This window comes from Cynocephalus volans, chromosome 4, assembly GCF_027409185.1.
Source record: "Cynocephalus volans isolate mCynVol1 chromosome 4, mCynVol1.pri, whole genome shotgun sequence".
Classification (NCBI taxonomy): domain Eukaryota; kingdom Metazoa; phylum Chordata; class Mammalia; order Dermoptera; family Cynocephalidae; genus Cynocephalus; species Cynocephalus volans.
In genome coordinates this window covers 4,491,945-4,512,631 of record NC_084463.1, presented here as the reverse complement: position 1 = coordinate 4,512,631, position 20,687 = coordinate 4,491,945, and the positions used below count along the sequence as shown (strand labels likewise).

The 20,687-nt window shown below is 35.0% G+C and overlaps 1 protein-coding gene across 1 annotated transcript in view; it reads left to right on the top strand.

Moving 5' to 3' along the window:
- LOC134375444 (protein NPAT) overlaps positions 1-20,687 on the top strand; it is a 42,091-nt gene that overhangs the window by 11,481 nt on the left and 9,923 nt on the right. The window contains exons 2-13 of the mRNA XM_063093877.1: positions 1,796-1,914; positions 6,218-6,278; positions 7,519-7,591; positions 9,152-9,192; positions 9,872-10,096; positions 11,029-11,110; positions 12,312-12,399; positions 12,941-13,032; positions 13,116-13,203; positions 15,196-15,292; positions 16,128-16,256; positions 18,666-20,336. Of these exons, the coding sequence (XP_062949947.1) occupies positions 1,796-1,914; positions 6,218-6,278; positions 7,519-7,591; positions 9,152-9,192; positions 9,872-10,096; positions 11,029-11,110; positions 12,312-12,399; positions 12,941-13,032; positions 13,116-13,203; positions 15,196-15,292; positions 16,128-16,256; positions 18,666-20,336 (2,766 nt within the window). The remainder of the gene's footprint in view (positions 1-1,795; positions 1,915-6,217; positions 6,279-7,518; positions 7,592-9,151; positions 9,193-9,871; positions 10,097-11,028; positions 11,111-12,311; positions 12,400-12,940; positions 13,033-13,115; positions 13,204-15,195; positions 15,293-16,127; positions 16,257-18,665; positions 20,337-20,687) is intronic.

The following is a 20,687-nucleotide window of genomic DNA, read 5'->3' as shown; positions in this document are numbered from 1 at the left end:
TATTTACCTGTGTAGTTACCTTCACTAGTGCTCTTTGGGTTTGGGGGGGGTGTTTTTTTTTTTTAATGTGAATTCAGGTTACACTCCAGTGTCATAGGATTCCCCCTTTAGTATTTTTTACAGGGCAACCTGCTAGCAGCAGATTCTTTCAGTTTTTGTTTATCTGGGAATATATTAATTTCTTCATTTTCAATGGAGATTCTTGCTGGATATAAAATTTTTGGTTGACTTTTTTTCAATCAGGTTTTTGAATATCATCTCACAGCCCCTAGCCTCCACAGTTTTTCTTGAGAAATCAGCTATCAGTTTTATTGATGATCTCTTACGTGATGAGTCACTTTTCTTGCTGCTCTCAAGATTCTCTCTTTGTCTTTGTTTTTTTTTTAGTTTATGATGTGTCTAAGTATGGATCTCTTTGAGTTTATCGTTCATTGAGTTTCCTTAATATGTAGATTAATGTTTTTCCTCAAGTTTTGGAAGTTTTTAGACATTATTTCTTCAAGTATTTTTTTCTGCCCATTTCCGTTGCTTCTCTGATTCTGGAAGTCCCATTGTGCTTACATTGATACACTTGATGGTGTTCCACAGGTCTCTGAGACTCTGTTCACTTTTCATCATTCTATTTTGATTCCTTTCTTCAGATTGAATAATTGCAATTGACTTATTTTTAAGTTTGCTGATTCTTCTTTCTCCTAAAATCTGCTGTTGAGGCCAATGGTGAATTTTGCATTCCTGTGATTATAATTTTTAACTCCGTAATTTCTATTTTGTTCTTTCTTATAATATCTATTTCTTTATCGGTATTTTCTATTTGGTGAGATATTGTTCTCATAATTTTTTAGGCATGGTTTCCTTTAGTTCTCTGAACTTACAGCTCGTTTAAAGTCTTAAGTTCAATGTCTGGGCTTTCTTGGGGACTGTTTCTATTAACTGCTTTTGATTTTTTTCCCCCTGTATATAAGTTATATTTTATTGTTTCTCTGCATGTCTCATAATATTTTGTGGAAAATTGGACATTTTAAATAATGTAATGTGACAGCTCTTATAATCAGATTCTCCTCCTTCCCCCATGGTGACTGTTGATATTTTAACTATTACTGTTTAATGAGTTTGCTGAACTAATTCTATAGAGTCTGTATTCTTTGAAGAGTTTATATTCTGTGATTGGACATTGATTTCCTTGAATACTGGAAGCAAATAAGTCTCCTGTTGTTTGCCAACGGGGCCTGTGTGTGCACTGAGGCATTCTTTAAAATTGATAATACTTTGATGCCCAAAGGCCAACAAAATGAAAGAAGTTAAAGTTAAAATGAAAGGAGTTTCTTTATGGCCTTTAATGTAGAGTAGGTCTTCCTTTTTTTTTCCCGTAAATCATTAGGCAGATAAGTATCAAATAAATAGCAACATTGTGAGAATGTATTTTGATAATCCAGTAAGTGAATTTATGCCATTTTCTGACCTAGTCAATATCAAGGTTATGAAGTAGAGGAGCATTATTATTATTACTTCTTTATTGATTTTCCTATAAGCATTTACTGTGAATAATTGCACCTTGTCAAACACCTTATTTTGCTAGTTTTGTTAGAATTATTTCCTATGAAGGGGCCACCTATTCTGTGAATTATACTTTATATTACTGCACAACCTGGTGTTTCGGGGCAAGGCTGCAGAATACTACTACATTCTACCTGAGGCTCCAATTGTGATAATGGTACTTGCTCTAACATTTTCAATAGCAGTTTTAGCAAAAGTGCAGAACTTACTGAAAGTATCTAAACTTTTATTTTTTATTTAGGTTATTTACAACAAGAAAATCTCACTTCTACCTGCCAGACTTTTATTTTGGAAAGTTCAAATTTAAAAGAATATGCAGAATATTGTACAGGTGAAGGCTTTATCCCAGCCTGCTTACTGGTGAGTTATTTGTTCCTTAAGGGAAATATTTCATCATCAGCCAACACAAGAGACTATAAACATAGTTTTAAAATCAGCTCATCAGCAAAGTCAAAATTGGCAGAAATTTTTAATGGCTTGTATTCATGCATGACTGATAAGACCCAAAGAAGGCCAGCTGTTCTTTTTACACATTTATGCCAAAGTTGTTCAGTGAATTACAACTTTTCCTCTGAGATTCAGTTTTAAAATTACACCCTCATTTCTGATTAGTTTCACTGCTGCTTGTCTCAGAGCTTATTTTTTACTGCCTGGACTAAAATCTGGCTGCTTACTTCCAAAAAATATAAAACAGGTATTTTGGTATCTTGTTACTCTTTTGTAAATATCACTAGATTAACAGAGCATCATTTAGTATATAATGAATACCTTCTAGAACTATGTTTTTTACATGGTGTTCCATTTTATTTTAAACATAGCTCCTTAGAAACATTTCAGCTATCACAATCAACATGATTGTCTGTGTAGGATACCTAAAATAATCTATAAAATTAGAGTTTAGCAAGATCACAGAATATAAAACATACAAAAATACATTGTATTTCTATATATGTGCAGTGAGCAATTAGAATTTGATTTTTTTAAATACCCATTTATAGTAGCAACAAACAAAATGCTTAGGTAATCTAAAAAAAAAGTATGGAATCTGTGTGCTGAAATATACATGAAAGAAATCTAAGGCTTGAATAAAAGAATGATACTGTGTTCATGGATTAGGGGACACAATATATATATATATATTTTGTCTTTTTTGTGACTGGCCACACCACGTTCAGCCAGTGAGCGCACCGGCCATCCCTATATAGGATCCGAACCCGCGGTGGGAGTGCTGCTGCGCTCCCAGCACCGCACTCTCCCGAGTGCGCCACGGGGTCGGCCCTAGGGGACACAATATTAAGAGGTCAGTTCTCCCCAATTTGATGTATAGATCTATCACAATCAGAATCCCAGCATCTTTGCAGATAGTAGCAAGCTGAATTCTAAATGTTACAAGGAAAGGGAACTAGAACAGCCGAAACAATTCTGAAAAAGAAGTTAGAGGATTTACATTACCCAATTTCAACACTTACTAAAAAGATAAAATAATCAAGATCAATGAGCATTGGTGATAAGTTAGGCGCATAGATCAGTGAGTGGAACAGTACAGAAAGTCCAGACATAGACACACACAACTGATTTTTGACAAAGTATAAAGTCAATTTGATGGAGAAAGGATAGTCTTAACAAATGCTGCTGGAAAAAGTAAACAACCATTTGCAGAAAAAGAACCTCTCTACATACCTCATGCCCTGTGCAAAAATTAACCAAAATTGTTTATAGACCAAAATATAAAATATAGGACCATAAGACTTCTAGAAGAAAATTTGCATGACCTTGGGTTTGGCAGTGAGTTTTATATGTGACACCAAGAATATGGACAACAAAAGAAGAAATTAAACAAATTCAACTTTATAAAAATTAAAAACTTTTGCTCTACAAGAGACACTGTTACAAGAATGACAAGCCACAGGCTGGGTGAAAATATTTGCAATTCACATATCTGATAAAGGCTTATACCCAGAATATATAAGGAACTCTAAAAATTCAACAACAAATCAACCAAATTTTTAAAAAAATACTTCACCAAAGAAAATATATAGATGGCAAAAAGCATATGAAAAGATGCTTTACACCATTACTCATTAGGAAAATGCAAACTAACACACAAGTGAGATATCTATACTTACCTATTAGAATGGCTAAAATAAGAAAACAAAAACTGACAAGTCCTTGGCAAGGATGCAGTGCAGCAGGAACTCTAGTTCATTGCTGATGCAAATGCAAAATTGTACAACTGCTTTGAAAAACAGTTTGGCAGTTGCTTATAAAGTTAAACATGTACTCCTTATGTTACCCACCACTCATACTCCCATATGTTTACCCACTTTGATTGGAAAACTTATGTTCACACAAAAACCGGCATACTGATGTTTGCTCATAGTGGTCAGAACTGAAAACCACCAAGATGTCTTTCAGCAAGTGAGTGAATAGACAAACTATGGTATATTCATGCAATGTAATACTGTTCAACAATAAGAAGCAACACGCTATTGATTCACACAACGTGGATGAATCTTAAATAAATCCTTCTATTCTAAGTTAACTATTCTTTGCAATAAGTAAATAAATGGTAGATAGTGGGAGCCAGGTTTCACACTGAGAAAAAAGAAATAAGCATAATAAGGAAACCTATGGTGTTGGATTATAGTCTGATTTATCAATATGAAGTTATGGTTATTTAAATATATGTACAGATAGATACCGAAATATAGATATGTTTATATAAATGTATTTGTACATATGTGTGTAGCTGTCTTTTGAGAGGGTCTAGAAGCAGTGATACCCAATTGTAGAGCTAGAGCTAGAGCTGGGGTCTGGTGCTCACAGACCCCTCAAGCCTGTTCACAAACCTTTCCGTGAGCTAGGTAACTGGCAAAAAGGTCCTTGGAGCCTTGGTTGAAGAAGGAATAGTCTTTATTCACCACACACACACACACACACAGGTCTGAGAGCTAAGCAGTCCACAGAGAAACTCAGAAACTCAACTACTACCAGCAAAGTCCAAAGAAAAACTGAAACTGAGCAGCTGCCAGCAGAGTAAACATGCTCTGTTTTTAGAGGGGAGTTCTGCCAGCCAGCTCTGCTTCACAAACTGAAGAAGGGCACAAAAGCAATTAACTAGAAAGATACATTGGCGCACATGTGCACTAACTCCACCCACACAACTTGTTTACAAAGAAATGTGCTGCTTGACCCCCCAGCCAGACCTAAGCCGCAGGAGCCTGACTAAATTATACTATTTTCCAGACACCAATGTAGCTGTAAGCACACTTAGCATCCAGATCTTGGTTTCTAAATACTATTCTCCGATAAAAAGAACCAGGGCTCTTTGGAGAAATGGCTGATTATAGGGCTGCAGCAGGGAAAATATGAGGGTACTTCAAAAAGTTCATGGAAAGGTTTGTATTATCTTTTAATTCTATTTTTCCACAAATTTTTTGAAGTACTCTTGTATGTGATGAGGTTGAAACATCTTTTAGCAAATAAGGAAGTTCTAAAAAGAAAAAGGATAAAAGGGGATTAAAAAAGACATGGGAGCCTACTTAAAGAAGTTCCCAATGGCTAAACCTGGAACAATTTAGACAACAAAATATTATTACTTTATAAGCCAAAGAATAAAATAAATATACATACTTAAATAATACATGGGAGAGAAAGGAAATATCTTTTTTACAGAAGAATTCCAACTGATAAATGTAGATACCCTGCAGTAAGATGTAGAGCTTAATTCCCTTCCCCTTGTGTAGAAATATGTGGGCTTGACTTCATGACTTGCTTCTAACCAATAACATGAAAATCTGTCAGCCACGCCCCAACCAATGTCCACATCCAGCCTGGCAACAACCGGGCCACAGCCAGAATCCCCACAGGCTCCCAAGCCGGAGTTGGGGGAGCCCATGGGCCTTATCTGTGCCCCTCTGCCCTCCACAATCAGGCCAGCCCCACCCCCCACCTCCACCTCGGTTTCCCCACCTTCTTCTCCCCTCCCCTTCCCACTACTCCACAGCAACATCTTTGAATGTAAAATAATAAACTTTTAAAAATAAAAATAAATAAAAAATAAAAAATTGGAAAAAGAAGAAAAAGAAACTATAACTGTCAAGTGGAGAATCCTGGTGGACACCACCATAACCAAGTGATCGATCTTAATATCACCAGTGATAAAATCTGCCCATGATTGTAGTAATGGGAATAGGGGACAAAATAGGTAGGTGGTTGAGATGATAAGTGAAAGGAGGAGCGAACTGATCTCTGGGAAGTATATCTGTTACACACACAGCTTTTTTACTTTGTCTTTTGGCAGGTTCATATGGCTTTCCATAGGCCATTTATCCAAGGATAGCCAAGGCAGATTAGGATTGGATTCTTACTGTTTTTAAACAATTGTCTGACTAGACCTCTTTTCTGTCCACTATTTTAGCTAAAGAAACATGTAGTCACAATGTTTATTCAAATAGGCAAGATTCTTTACCCTTAGAAGATTTGATGCAACCCCTAATTTGAATGACTATTTTCATTTTTGATGACCTACTTCTCCCTTTTGTTATCAGCTACTCTGCAGTCCAGAGCTTTTATTATCTTTTGAATGGTGGAATGTTTCCTGGTGGGAAATTATTGGTGGTGGTATATGATTTTTGGTAATGCTTGATCTTTTACTTTACAGTCCTTATTTGGAAAAAACTTGACAACAATTTTAAATGAATATGTAGCTATGAAAGCAAAAGGTAAGAATTTGGGTTCAGGGCTGTTTTGTTTCGTTTGCCCCTGATAGTTTTATATGGAATTTATGTACTTGTTTTAATTAGAAATAATTTTTTTTTTTTTTAAGATGACCGGTAAGGGGATCTTTAACCCTTGATTTGGTGTCGTCAGCACCATACTCTCCCAAGTGAGCCAACTGGCCATCCCTACATGGGATCTGAACCTGTGGCTTTGGTGTTATCAGCACCACACTCTCCCAAGTGAGCCACAGGCCGGCCCTAATTAGAAATAATTTTTAAGGGATATTTTTGTCTCGTAAAAGCCTTGAGGAAATTTGTCTTAATTATGATGAGATAAATTTTACTGGGAAACACCTAATTAATTAGTGTGCCTGTTGAGTGATACATAAATTGTGAAAACCTTAATGTTAGCAAATATAATCAAAAAATCATCTTTCAAAAAGACAAAACTCTTAACTCTGGGTTGTCTACTCTGAACAGGTATCGTATGTGTCTTAACATTTCAAACTGACATTTTAATTTTAACTTCTGTGTAGTGTAACACAGGAGCCAATCAAAATCCTGGCTTGTAATTACCAGAATATAAAATAGATGTCTTAGGAGGAAAGTTCAATTGTTTTGTTCTCTAATATTACTTTCATAGCTTATAATATTCACAAAATAGTTGTTAAATAATTAGCATAAAATGATAGCCAGAGAAAAGAAACATGCTTAACATTTATTGAATACTGTCTACTCACAAGCGTTGTGCTATGTGCTTTCATATGTTTTATCTCATTTAGTCTTTAAAATAACCCAGTGAGAGGTATTGATTAGACTCATTTTTAAATATGAGGAAATTGAGGATTAAATTTGCAAACTCACAAGGAGTTTGGATAACTTTTATGATTATTCTAAAGCAAATTATTTTAATTCACTTTCAAATGTCACATGATATCAGAACAAAGATGAAAAAGAGTTTGTCCTTTTTGTAATACAAAGATGATATAAAATTATTGGCCTAAAAAAGCTTCAGGAATTTTACAGATATCCATTTCCGCTCATATTGTACCTGATACCCAATGGCTTGGGAAAAGAAAGCAGCCTTATTATAGCTTTGTAGGCCATTTTGCAAAATAGGCTAATTCCTTAATTCCCAACATAATGTCAACAACTGAGAGAAAAGTTTTTCCTGTGATTTTCAATTGAATGATGAATTTTTCTCCAATTGGGTTTATTAAGAACTTTTCTTCCTATGATTTAGAAACATCAAATGATGTCCCAGTAATAATGTCATCTCTGTGGAAGAAGTTAGACCATACACTTTCTCAAATCAGGTAATAAGCTTTAGAATGTGCATAATGATTTTGGAATGCAAACACACTTTGGGTTTAAATCTTATTAAGACCTACACAGTGCATTTATATAACACTTATCTAATTTTGAAATTATTCTAGAAATTATTGGTATTTCTTGTCTTTGACAGGAATAATTTGAAATCCATACTATTAATAAAATGTTTACAAATGAGGAAATTAAGATACATCGAATTTAATCACATTCCCAAGTTCCTATAGCAATGTAGAGGCAGATATCAGGCTAGAATACAAAATTCCTAATCCCAGCCCAGTATGAATTCCCTCAGACAACTGCCTCTTCATTACATATTCAGAGAACTGATGTGATGAATCCATGCCCCTTAGTTCTTTCCTTATAAACAAACAAGCTTTAAGAATAATGCCACTTCTGGAATCTTCTTCTTTTAGAATTTTCTTATAGTACCAATATCTACCTTCTACCTAGTTCACACCCTGGAATGTCAGTTTCAGCATCCTTGGAAGGATGCCAGCCCTACTGATATCAGTTTTATAACATATCTTATTTGAGTGTAGAATTTGTTATGAAAACTGTAGTCTTTTTCCAGAGCTACAAGTGAATACCCCACATAACTTCAGTATAGGCCTCATTTTCTTCCTCTACTCAAACTGCTAAAATAGCTCCAAACGTGTTCTGCCTAACTCTGGACCACATCTTATTTGGTAGTCTTATCTTTATATTTCCCTTTTCTGATTATCTTTTCTGCCCTTTCAAATAATCTTCAAAAACATTCACAATTAGTGAATACTGATAAATTCTGTTATTTAGATATTTTACTGATAAGGTATTGCATGAAAAGAAAGGATTCTTCAAGTTTTTTCCAAGGTTGGTTTGTGTGTTATTAAAAGTGCTTCATTCAATTCAGTAAGTTTTGTGGCTCTTGTTGGAGACTTACTTGACACATTTCCTAGGACGATGGCACAGTATAAGTGACTGTTTACCAAGTACATGGGTGGGTAACTTCAATTCAGAGTAGAAGAATTAGCTAGTACTGTGAGTTTTCCTATATGTTTACTTTGCTCCTTCTTTAGAGGTTGGATAAATAATTTTGTAGTCATAAATTTGATAAAAGCCGGATGTCCTTAGACATCAATTTGGGGATTTTGAAGTATTTATGTACGGAGTCATATGTGAAATCAGAATTTCTCTGTGGGAAGGTATCTATAATTATGAAAGATATCTGAAAATGTTATACTTGGTACGTAGATAACTTAAATATATAGAGTTCCTAAAGACAAGTCAGATTATATTCTTAATGTAATGTCAGGGCACTCCAATGCATGTTGCATTGGATAGGAACTTTATTATTAAAATTATGTGTGAGTGTGTTTACATGCCACTAGCTTTCTCCTAAAGCAAGTCAGAGTTGTTTACCTAAAAGCTGTGTATGTCCTTTTTGTCTGAGAGAAATCTGTTGTCTTTGAACTCATAATTTACTTCAGGTCTGACTGTAACTAAATCAGAGTATATCTCAGCAACAAAAACTTTTTAATGGATAACTACTTTGTTTTATTTGTTAGGAGCATGCAAAGTTCCCCAGGGTTTGCTGCCAATCAGAAAGGTTGGTATTTAAACTATAAACAGTGTTCAGAATTACTTCAAACTGTAGCTGTCTGATGAACATTTTGGTTAAGAATATATGTGTGCACTAGGTATATATTTTGTTTAAACTACTGGCTAAGTACAACTTTTATCATTTTAGAAAATAATATTTTCATTTATCACAAACTTTTTTTTTTTTTTTTTTTTTTAAAGATGACCGGTAAGGGGATCTTAACCCTTGACTTGGTGTTGTGAGCACCACGCTCAGCCAGTGAGCGAACCGGCCATTGGTATATGGGATCCGAACCCGTGGCCTTGGTGTTATCAGCACCACACTCTCCCGAGTGAGCCATGGGCTGGCCCCAAACATATTTTTTAATACTTCCTACATTTCCCATTCACTCTTATATAGTAGCATCTTCTAATTCTCATTCTGTAAGTTCAAGTTTCTTAATTTGTGGAGGAGTTATCAGTATGAAATATAGCAGACAGATGTACTCTTAGATTTATAAAGTTTGAGTATATTCACTTTGTTTCTCATGAAATTATTACATAAGTTCAGTTCATACTTTTAAGGGCCGTTTTCCATCTGTAGATCTAATGTTAAAATATTATAGGTCATGCATCATAATGACTTGTTAAAATTACCGAACTATGCTGATATTGAGTTAATTTTTTTAAATGCTTATGTGTTTCAGCCCGAACAAGAAGTGGTATTGCAGAAATCAAACGGCAGAGAAGGCTTGCATCTCAACAAGCTCCTGTCAGTTCAGAGTTGCTGACTTTACCTTATCTTTCAGGACAATTTACCACTTCTCCTTTGACAGCTACACAAGTTATTCGACCACCTGGCCAAGTTTCAGCTCCACTGAGGTCAGATTTTGTAGTGGTCAACCATTCACAGTCACAAGATACAGTAACCAGTAAGTTTAAATTTTGTTCTCTAAATTCTGTTGTTAACCAAATTGTATAAATGGCTATGATATACTAATATCTTTATACTCATAGTACAAAATTATGACCCCAAAAAGAGATGAGAGGCTAGAAGTGAAACAGACTTTTAAGTAGATTTGCCTTAAAATAAGTATATAAAATCTATGAGTCATTTTAATCTGGGATTTTTCCTGTTTCTGTACTATCTGAAGTCCAACCTTGAACTCTCTTCTAATTCTGTTTTTGGTATTAATAGAAAAGACCCTGTTGTATTTCATTTTAAATAATATATACATTATATTTAACCACTTACTTACTTTGTTCATGCCAGTCTGTCCTCATGGAATGAAGAATGTCTTTCCAGTTTACCTCCATCTCTACATGTTGGAAATGTTTCATATTCTTGGCTGAATTTCAGAGCTACAAATAAACTTAGAGATCATGTGGTACATCTTGCTTGTTGTATACTTGAAACTATTGAAAATATATGATACTAAGTAAGGGGCAAGAAGCTAATTAATAATGGAGTTGGGACTAGAATTCAGGTGTCAGCTATCTTAGTTCCTAATCTTTCTTTATTATGCAGCTAAAGTTTATTACCATCCATTAAGATCCTCCTCATTTCTGTCTTTTCCCCAAATCCTTTTCTACACCCAGAACACTTAGTTTATACTACTTAGACTTTTGCCATTCTGCCATGTTATTTTTTATTGAGACTATATTGTACTTTGTATTTTATTGTAAAACCTTAAGGCATAGGGACTATATTTTATTAATCTTAATATCTTCTGCAATGCCTTGCACATAGGAGGCACTCAGTAAATGTTAACTGAATTTAACATAATAATCAGTATTTAATGCTTCTTATCCCATTACAAGTTTAGAAAACTATTATTTCCTGTTTTGTTTTCTTGAAATACAGCTGGAGAGGCTATAAATATCATTCCTCGTCCTCAGGAAAGGAAAACTCATGCCAGTTTAATGTCTCCTGGTAGACGCAAAAGGTAAATGCTTTTTAAAAGGGACAAGTTGCCAATAACCATTTTAAAAACAACAACACCAGGATGCTTACACTGTGAATAAATTAGCAAGGCTAGATTAAGTTCTTGGGACTATCTACTGTTATATCCATTTCAAAACACATCTTTGCCCACATTCTAACCCTCCCTGAAATTGGACTGCATCCTTCAACTGATGGCATATCACTGTTCGTTGGAAACTATAATGTTTCTTCTGAAGTGCTATATAAAATAATGGCAATCTTACAATTGATATTATCTTAGAATTTTTGTTTGTTCTTTCTTTTTTATCTTTCTGATTTATTTATTTTTACAGTTTTTTAAAAAATAAGTGTTTTTTAAATGAATATAAATAATACCAGTATGTTTTATGATACACAAACACACATGTACAGTCCTAAATCAAGTGACAGAATCTTTTCAGGGATAGTCTTTGAGAAAAGTTATTTCTGTCCTACTTAGCCTGTGTGTCTTTGTTTGAAGGATATTTCAGAAAAGGAAGATAATAGTTTAAAATTTTTTTTCTGTTTTCTCAGCCATCAAGCCATGATTTTTGTTGGAGTTTTTCTGTTTGTTGTCTCTCATTCAAGGTTGACCTCAGCCTCCTTTTTTTTGTAGGCCTTCTCACTTACTCACATAAAATACTAAAACAGGGGCCGTCCCCTTGGCTCACTCGGGAGAGTACGGCACTACCGCAGAGGCCACTGGTTCGGATCCTATATAGGGATGGCCTGTGCGCTCACTGGCTGAGCATGGTGCGGACGACACCATGCCAAGGGTTGCGATCTACTTACCGGTCAAAAAAAAAAATAGTAAAACAGCAATAACAACATCTAACACTTATAGGAACCTTGACTTTTTTTTTGTCAAGTCTTTACATATACTTTATTTTATTTCATTCTTCCACAATAATGCAGTTGGTCTTATCCCATTATAATATGGGTGAAAAGGTCACAGACTACCTTGCTTCCAGCCACATAGCTAGTAAGTGGTAAAGCTAGATCTCAAAGTCATTTCTTCTGAATGCAAGTCTGGTAATGCTTTTTCTACTCTACTGCCCTTTGTTCCTACACACATCAATATTTATTCTGCCGTGATGATCTTAAAATGTATGTCTCTTTATTTGGTTATCACCGAATCTGTTGGACATAGTAGTTAAAAGACAAGCTTTTAAATTGTATTTCAGTGAATCTCAAAGGAAGAATATGACTTTTTCTGGTCCTCATTCAACAATACGGAATTTCCAGGATCCAAATGCATTTGCAGTAGAAAAAGTAAGTGGCCTTCCCAAACTTTGCCACTCAAGGTATTCCTGAGTTTTAAAACTCTGGTACGTACGTGCGTGCATGCGTGTGTGTGTGTGTGTGTGTAAAAATGTAGTATTTCTGTAAGACTGTGCATTGGAATTGCCTTGGGATAGAGAATAGATATCATGGGCAAATGCAACAAATAAGAAATGGTGGTATGTTTAGGAAACTGTAAATAATTGGTTTTTGCTGAGTCATGCAGTATAATAGGGCTTTACTAGGGTCAGATTATTAAAAATCTTATATGATAAATTAGAGCGTTGAACTGTATTATATATGCAGTGAAGAAAAAGTTGGTGAAAGATCTGTGAAAACACTAATTTTTAAGTGCTATATTCAGGTGTTAATATGGAGAGAGCCACCACTTAGGGTGGCTCTCAGAAGTGGAAACTTCTGAGTTTCCACTTAGGTTTATTAAAACTGTATAGCTTCCATTGATTGGTTCTTTTTAAATAAATAACATAATACTCTTTCCTATCCTTTTGTTAATACTGACTTTCTTTTCCAGCAAATGGTTATTGAAAATGCACGAGAAAAAATATTAAGCAACAAATCTCTCCAAGAAAAACTAGCAGAAAACATTAATAAGTTTTTGACTAGGTGAGATATATATGTTTAAAATGCGTAATTTTTTTTTGCTCAATTGCATAACTGTGCTAAAGATTTTCCTTTCTGTATTACAGTGATAACAGTATTACTCAAGTACCTAAGCAAACAGATAGCAACCCTACTGAACAAGAGACCTCAATTGATGAACTCCTGGGACTTCCGGTATGGGTAGGGGGTGTGTGTGTGTGTGTGTGTGTGTGTGTGTGTGTGTGTGTGTGTGTGTGTGTGTGTGTGTGTGTGTGTGTGTGTGTGTGTGTGTGTGTGTGTGTGTGTGTGTGTGTGTGTGTGTGTGTGTGTGTGTGTGTGTGTGTGTGTGTGTGTGTGTGTGTGTGTGTGTGTGTAGTACACATACTCATAGTTAATACTGATGGTATTTTGGTTTCATTTCAAAATTGCTGTCAACAGATTAGATCCGGTATGGGTAGGGGGTGTGTGTGTGTGTGTGTGTGTGTGTGTGTGTGTGTGTGTGTGTGTGTGTGTGTGTGTGTGTGTGTGTGTGTGTGTGTGTGTGTGTGTGTGTGTGTGTGTGTGTGTGTGTGTGTGTGTGTGTGTGTGTGTGTGTGTGTGTGTGTGTGTGTGTGTGTGTGTGTGTGTGTGTGTGTGTGTGTGTGTGTGTGTAGTACACATACTCATAGTTAATACTGATGGTATTTTGGTTTCATTTCAAAATTGCTGTCAACAGATTAGATATATAAAACGATTTAAAATAATAATTCCAGATAAAGCTTTCCTTCATTACCCAAATGTAATCTGTTCCTGAAAATATATTGGATAGAGACTTTTGAAGTAGTCATAAAACAATCAGTGGTGGATTTCCAAGTATTTAATACTAAAAGATTCATTAGTGGGTACATTTGTATGTAGTAAGCAATGATACTTTCCAGTGTTTATATAAATTAAAGTTCTTCTACACTGCTACAAACTGTGTAATAATTTAAAGAAACAGTGAAATAATATGTTAAAGAAAGTGAAGATGCAACCATCTGCTTTGGTTCTTCCTAATATTGTATATTTCTGGAAAATTAAAGATTTTTTTGTTTGTTTGTTTGTTTGTTTGTTTTGGTGGCCGCTCAGTATAAGGATTAAAACGTAGACCTTGGTGTCATCAGCACCACATTCTAATCAACTGTTAAATAACAGTTTTTAAAACAATATAGGGAATTTTTTAAAGCATAAACCAGAAAAATGATTTTTACCAAAGACAAACCAGAAAAACAATGTTTGGAAGTTGAAATGGACAAGTGGTACCTGACTTAGTAGACCCAGTAGAGGTAAGCCAGGCAAAGCTCAGAAAAAAGCAAATTCACAGAATGAAAATCCCAAAAGGCTCAAGAAGTAGCACCAGTACCTCTGAAAATAAATAGAAAGGTGGGCTACAAACGGGATGATAATGTGCAAATTTTAGGAGGTAGTTAAACTCTGTATCTTCTCCCCATTCTACATTCTTCCCGAAAAACACTTTCTCTCCCAGCAACAAGTCTGACTCGCTCAAAAGAAAAGAACTAAAAATACAGATGGTTCTGCAAGATTATTCTACAGCTTAGATTGTTGTTGACAAACTCACCCCCCAAAATTGGCGCAGAGCTTGCAAGTAGCTTTTGGCATGCTACTTTTTTTTTTTTTTTTTTTAATTAATGCAAATTTATTTATTTATTTATTTATTTATTTTTAATTTTTTTTTTTTTTTGGCATGCTACTTTTAAATATGAGCAGATAAGCAAGGATTGTCTAACATTTGAAGAGAGCATTTAATGTGAAGAGACCAAAGCAGAAGGCTAAATGAAGGGAGACAGATTTATACTGAAGGACCTACAAAGCAATCTACAGTAAACTGTGTAGAAAGCAGATTGCAGAATATTACAGTATGATTTTATTTCTGTTTATATACTGATAGATCCCATATCTATTTTAATGTTTAGGAATATATTCACCAAAGTGATTAACTCTAGGAAGTAGAATTAAGGAACATTCACCTATTTTCTAGTCTTGTTTTAAATGAACATATTGTTACACTTAAAATCAGAGGAAGTTTTCTTGAAGAGGAATGCTTCCACATAAAAAGTCAAAACTATCAAATGTCTGCTAATTATTTTGCTGGTATTAAACCATATTAATTCAATTAGGATCATGCCTTCAACTCACTCTTATTTTCAGAATGAAATCCACATGTCTGAAGAAGCTATACAGTATATATTGGAACAGACAGAATCAGACCCAGCATTTCAGGCACTCTTTGATCTCTTTGACTATGGTAAGTAGATCATTTCCTTCAAGGCAGTTAGAAGAAGAGTTTATCCAGTTTCTTTGGTAACTTAAGCAGAGTGAAACAACATTCCCCAGAGTATCTGAAAAAGTTCCTATTTTCATTAAAGCAAACATTATATGGATAAATGAAAGGGGTTTTTGTTTTGTTTTCACTTAAGCCTCAGCTATAAACATGGGGGACAGTTTTGTTTGTTTTTGTGGGCATTTTTGCTGGTCAACAGGGAATGTGTTAAGGTTTACTGCTATACAGACATTATACGAAACACAATTGAATGGTATAAAAGGAATACAAAAAAACTGGCCATTGACCTCAATTTTATGATCTAGTATAGTAGTTCTCAAAGTGTAGTCCCCTAAACCAGCAATATTGACATTATCTGAGAGCTCGTTGAAAATGCAGTTTTGGGGCCGGCCCGTGGCTCACTCGGTAGAGTGCGGTGCTGATAACACCAAGGCCGCGGGTTCGGATCCTATATAGGGATGGCCAGTTTGCTCACTGGCTGAGCGTGGTGCTGACAACACTAAGCCAAGGGTTGAGATCCCCTTACCGGTCATCCTTTTAAAAAAAAAAAAAAGAAAAGAAAATGCAGTTTTGTTGGGCCTTTCAGGAGATTCTGATAAAGGCTTAAGTCCAAGAACCACCAATTTGGTGGAAAGATGTTTGTGCTTTAAAATGATATACGAAGCAGCATGCTAAAAACATCCCCAAAACCATAATTAGAACCAAAGTTTAACATTTGCTTGACCACTCTCAAGCTGTGTTAATTGATGCTTATTTTTATTTTATTCATTTAACTATTTCCTTGTTCCCTTTTTAACAGGTAAAACAAAGAATAATAAAAATACATCACAAGGCATTTCCAGTCAGCATATGGAAACCAATTCCAATATAGTTTTAGCAGATGAAACTAATCTAATAGTTAAAAGTCCTTTTAAAACAGAAGAATCTGGTAAGAATTTGATTTTGTTAATATCAATCCAAATTTTAATATTACTCTCAAAATTCAAAGACAGAAAATATTGTTTAATTTTGGAAGTTGTTCAAATTACCATATAGGTCATTTTTTTATTTCTAATTTTCTCCCCATTAAAAATAATTACTCCTAAATCTTTATTACTATGATTAAAAGGTGAATTTTTAGTGCTCATTTCTTTATAATACAGTAGATTCTTAACATGCATAATTTAGTATTAATAATGTTGATCAGTTGAACAAAAGTCTGTAACATTTAACATAGTTTTATTAAGGCACAAATTCAAATTCCTAATTTGTCAGGTTTGTTTGTGGTATCAATTATTCATCCTGGTAAGTGAGTTTAGCTGACTGCTCAGCATCTGTATTTAATTTGTCTAGGCAGAAAGAGGTGCCTTTGTTCCTATGCTGTTACAGTTTTTACCATGCTTTATTATGACTTCCTGTTCTGTATCTGCTTCCCTGACTAATCTGTCTAAATTATATACCATAATAGTCTTGAGTTTGAGGATTTATGAGGTTTTCATTCATATTTCTACTATGTCTACTAAGTTGGTTCTTTACAGTTCTGCCCCTCATGGAGTACCAGTATGGTACGTAACTAACCCACAGTAACTACTTATTGAATGAAGGAAGTCTATGAATAAGTTCATCTTAGATTTTTTAAAATACTTGCAGATTTTTAAAAAACTTAGTCTTATTTTAAAATATAACACGTGCACAGAAGTGCACAGTAAAAATATATACAGCTCATTGAATTACCAAATCCAATCAATTAAATAAAGCAGATACCTATGTAACCGTCTCCCAAGTAGTAAAAAACAAAAATGAAACATCACCAGCACCACAAAAATTTCTCTTTGTACCCCTTCCCAATCACTACTCCCTCCATCCCTATTCCTCAAAGATAACCATTATCCTGGCTTCTCACACTTCGTGCTAAACTTCTTCTTTTCATAACTGCCTCTATCCATTCTATTTACATGTTATGCCAAAATAATCTTTTCTGCTCACCTGTTTTTAAGTATATCAACCCCCGCATCCCCTAAGTAACCTGATGGCTTCCAATTTTCACATCTTTTCCTCCAGAAACTGGCTTTGGAGCATTTCAGACTACATTCTTTCTTTGAGTCTTGTGACAACACCCAAGCCCAATCCTCCATTTCTTCTAGCTCAATTATAGTGGGGTATGTCTTTCACTATATATTATGTCTAAAAGATTGTGCTTCACTGAAGCTCCACCCTGCAAAAAAAGAAATGTGAAGTCCTACTTTGTTAAAAAGCCTTTCCACTTCATTAAGAAACTACTTCCCCTGAATTTATGTAGCCTAGGCGTGATTTTCACTGTTTTCTCCACAAAAAGGATTCAAATGTGCTCTATACCCAATATCATTTTATCAATGTTACATAACAGAATTATACTATAGTTGGCATACATTTTTCTGGGTTTTACCCTATATATTTCATATTGTTTCAAAGTAATGTTTGCTGTGTTAAATTGTGAATGTGGAAAGACGCGGTGTATAAGTGCTGTCATTTCTGAAACACCCTTTCCTCTGTCTCCATCTGTCATACTTCCTTTATGTTTCAAGAAATCCTCATACAGTACCTCCTTTATAACGCTTTCTCATGCTCCATAGGCAGAAAGAGGTGACTTTTGTTCCTATGCTATTACAGATTTTAATCATGTTTTATTATGACTTTCTGTTCTATATCTGTTTTCCTGACTAGACTAATCTCTCCTAGTCTAGAGACTGGATTATTCATCTTTATGTCCCAGTACCAAGCATATGATTGGTCTTTAGTAAATGTGTGTTGAATGTTAAATAGTATGCAGTGAGAACAAATGTTGAACATGAAGGCTGGTTAGCTCACTCAGTTAGAGCATGGTGCTGATAACACCAAGGTCAACGGTTCAGATTCCCATGCCAGCCAGCCGCCAAAAAAAAAAAACTTGATCATGCAAAATGTACTTGGCTCCATTTTACCTTTATGAATATATCAAATAAAGTAAGGTCAATAGAGATGGTAGAGGTTGAAAAGTCAGTGTTTTAAAACACACTACATCTTTGGAGCTAGTGTTTTTACCTGCTGGTAAGTATTAGTTGCTCTTAAACCCCTATGCTTCTTCCTTCATTGTGTTGTCTGTTTTCCAAGAAGCTCGAAAAATAATTTGACACTTGTTTTTGAAAAGGATCAGTAATTAGAAAAGTACTTGAAAATTGTTTGATGCTCAGAAAATAGGAGATATAGTCTGTCGGACTTCAACTTACTGATATGCCAAAGATCAGGAACTTTCTTGGCAAAATAAGTTTTCCAGTAAAGATGACTACCTCAGAAGCCAAACATGCTCACCATATCTTTCCATTATCCTGATATTTTACAGATGGGCAATCTAATCAGCCCCCATTTTGTACATCCTATCAAAGTGAAGATGCATTAAATGCTTTGAAGAATGACAGCAACTGTGATGTGCTTAGACAAGAAGCCCAGGAAAATTTTTCCCAAATAGGCTCTAGCATCCAGAAAAAAGCCTTTAAAACAACTGTACTTACTAAACAGAAGTGTAACCTGGACATTACCTTTGAGTCTGTGCCTAATTTGAATGACTTTAACCAAAGAGGAAATTCTGATGCTGAGTGTAATCAGCATTGTGCTGAATTATACACTAATCAGATGTCCACTGAAACTGAAATGGCTATAGAGGTTGAAAAGAATTCACTGTCTCCAAATGTACTGAATGAATCTCAATTACAGCCTGATCAGCCTGATATACCAATAACTGAATTTGTTTCACTTGGTAGTGAAACTAACAATGAAAACTTAATTCTGTCTGGGAAAAGTTCTCAACTTTTATCCCAAAATACTCCATTAACTGGAAAGTCATCAAAAAGAAGTCAATTTTGTGAAAATTCTAATGATACAGTAAGACTTAAAACTAATTTGCATGGTTCCAAATCACTAGATGCTAGTGAAATTCACAAGAGTAAAATTGAAATCAATAATGTATTATCATCTGTATCACAACAACTATCAGATTGCCAAGATAATTCTTCACTTCAAAGTAAAATATTACCTGTGTCTGTTGAAAGTTCTGGTTCAAATGTATCTGGACAACAAGTAGAAATTCATCTTGGAGATTCAGTCCCTTCAGTTAAACAACCATCTAATGATTCAGCATCTGCTGAGTTAAATCATACAGAAAATGAAACTCAGTCGTCCAAGTCTGAGAAAGTTATTTTGGATTCACAAGAGCCTTCATCTTCTGTACAAGAAGATGGAGATACTATTTTTCTCTCTCTAGGTGGAAATGATAACTGTGGGGAAGTTGCATTGATGCCTCTGGAAGGTAATCCTATAGAAAATAATCACTCTCTTCCTTCAGAATCTGTGTGTTCTTCAGTGGGAGATTCTCACCCTGGATCCCAAAATACTGGTGATAAACCTTCTAGCAACAACTCAACAGAAATAGATGCATCAAATATTGTCTCTCTCAAAATTATCATTAGTGATGATCCATTTGTTTCCTCAGATACTGAACTTAACACTGCTGTTTCTAGTATCAGTGGAGAAAACTTGCCAACTATAATTTTGTCTCCTGTTAAATCACCTCCCAAAAATGCAGAATTAGTTAAATGCCTATCTTCAGAAGAAACTGCAGGTGCTGTTCTATCTGCTGAAGTAGGAGATTCAGCCTCAATGGAACACAGCCTTTTAGCACTCAAACCTGAAGATTCTACCATAAACAACACTCAGAATGAAGATGGCATTGCTTTTACAGCCAGTGTTACACCATGTGTTTCTAAGGATGGAGGATACATACAGTTGATGCCAGCCACAAGCACAACTTTTGGCAATTCAAATAACATTCTTATAGCTACCTGTGTGACTGATCCAACAGCCATGGGAACAACAGTCAGTCAGTCTAATGTAGTGGTGTTGCCTGGAAATTCTGCACCTATAACTGCTCAACCTCCACCACCTCAGTTACAGACGCCACCAAGGTCAAACAGTGTATTTGCTGTCAACCAAGCTGTGTCACCTAACTTTTCACAAGGTAACTTTAAGAACATACTGAAATTAATTTCTGTGGGTAGGGATTTTATTTCTCTTATGAAGTTATTGACTAGGAGGTAATAAATCATGGATAGATGGTATGAGAACAGACTCTGAATCTTGTGATTATACCTCCTCTTTAAATCTGCTGGTAAACTGTGGACTTCAGAGGTTTAATTTTTTTCTTTTTCTTTTCACAATTACTTCTCAAGCTATGTGCTAATAATCTACAAGAAGGCAAAAAGAAAGAATAATTCATTGCATGGCTACATACCTACTAAAATCCAATGTTGTGGGAGATTTTTTTTAATAGCTGTAGTTTTCAAGGAATTTATCATCTTTTTATAGAGAC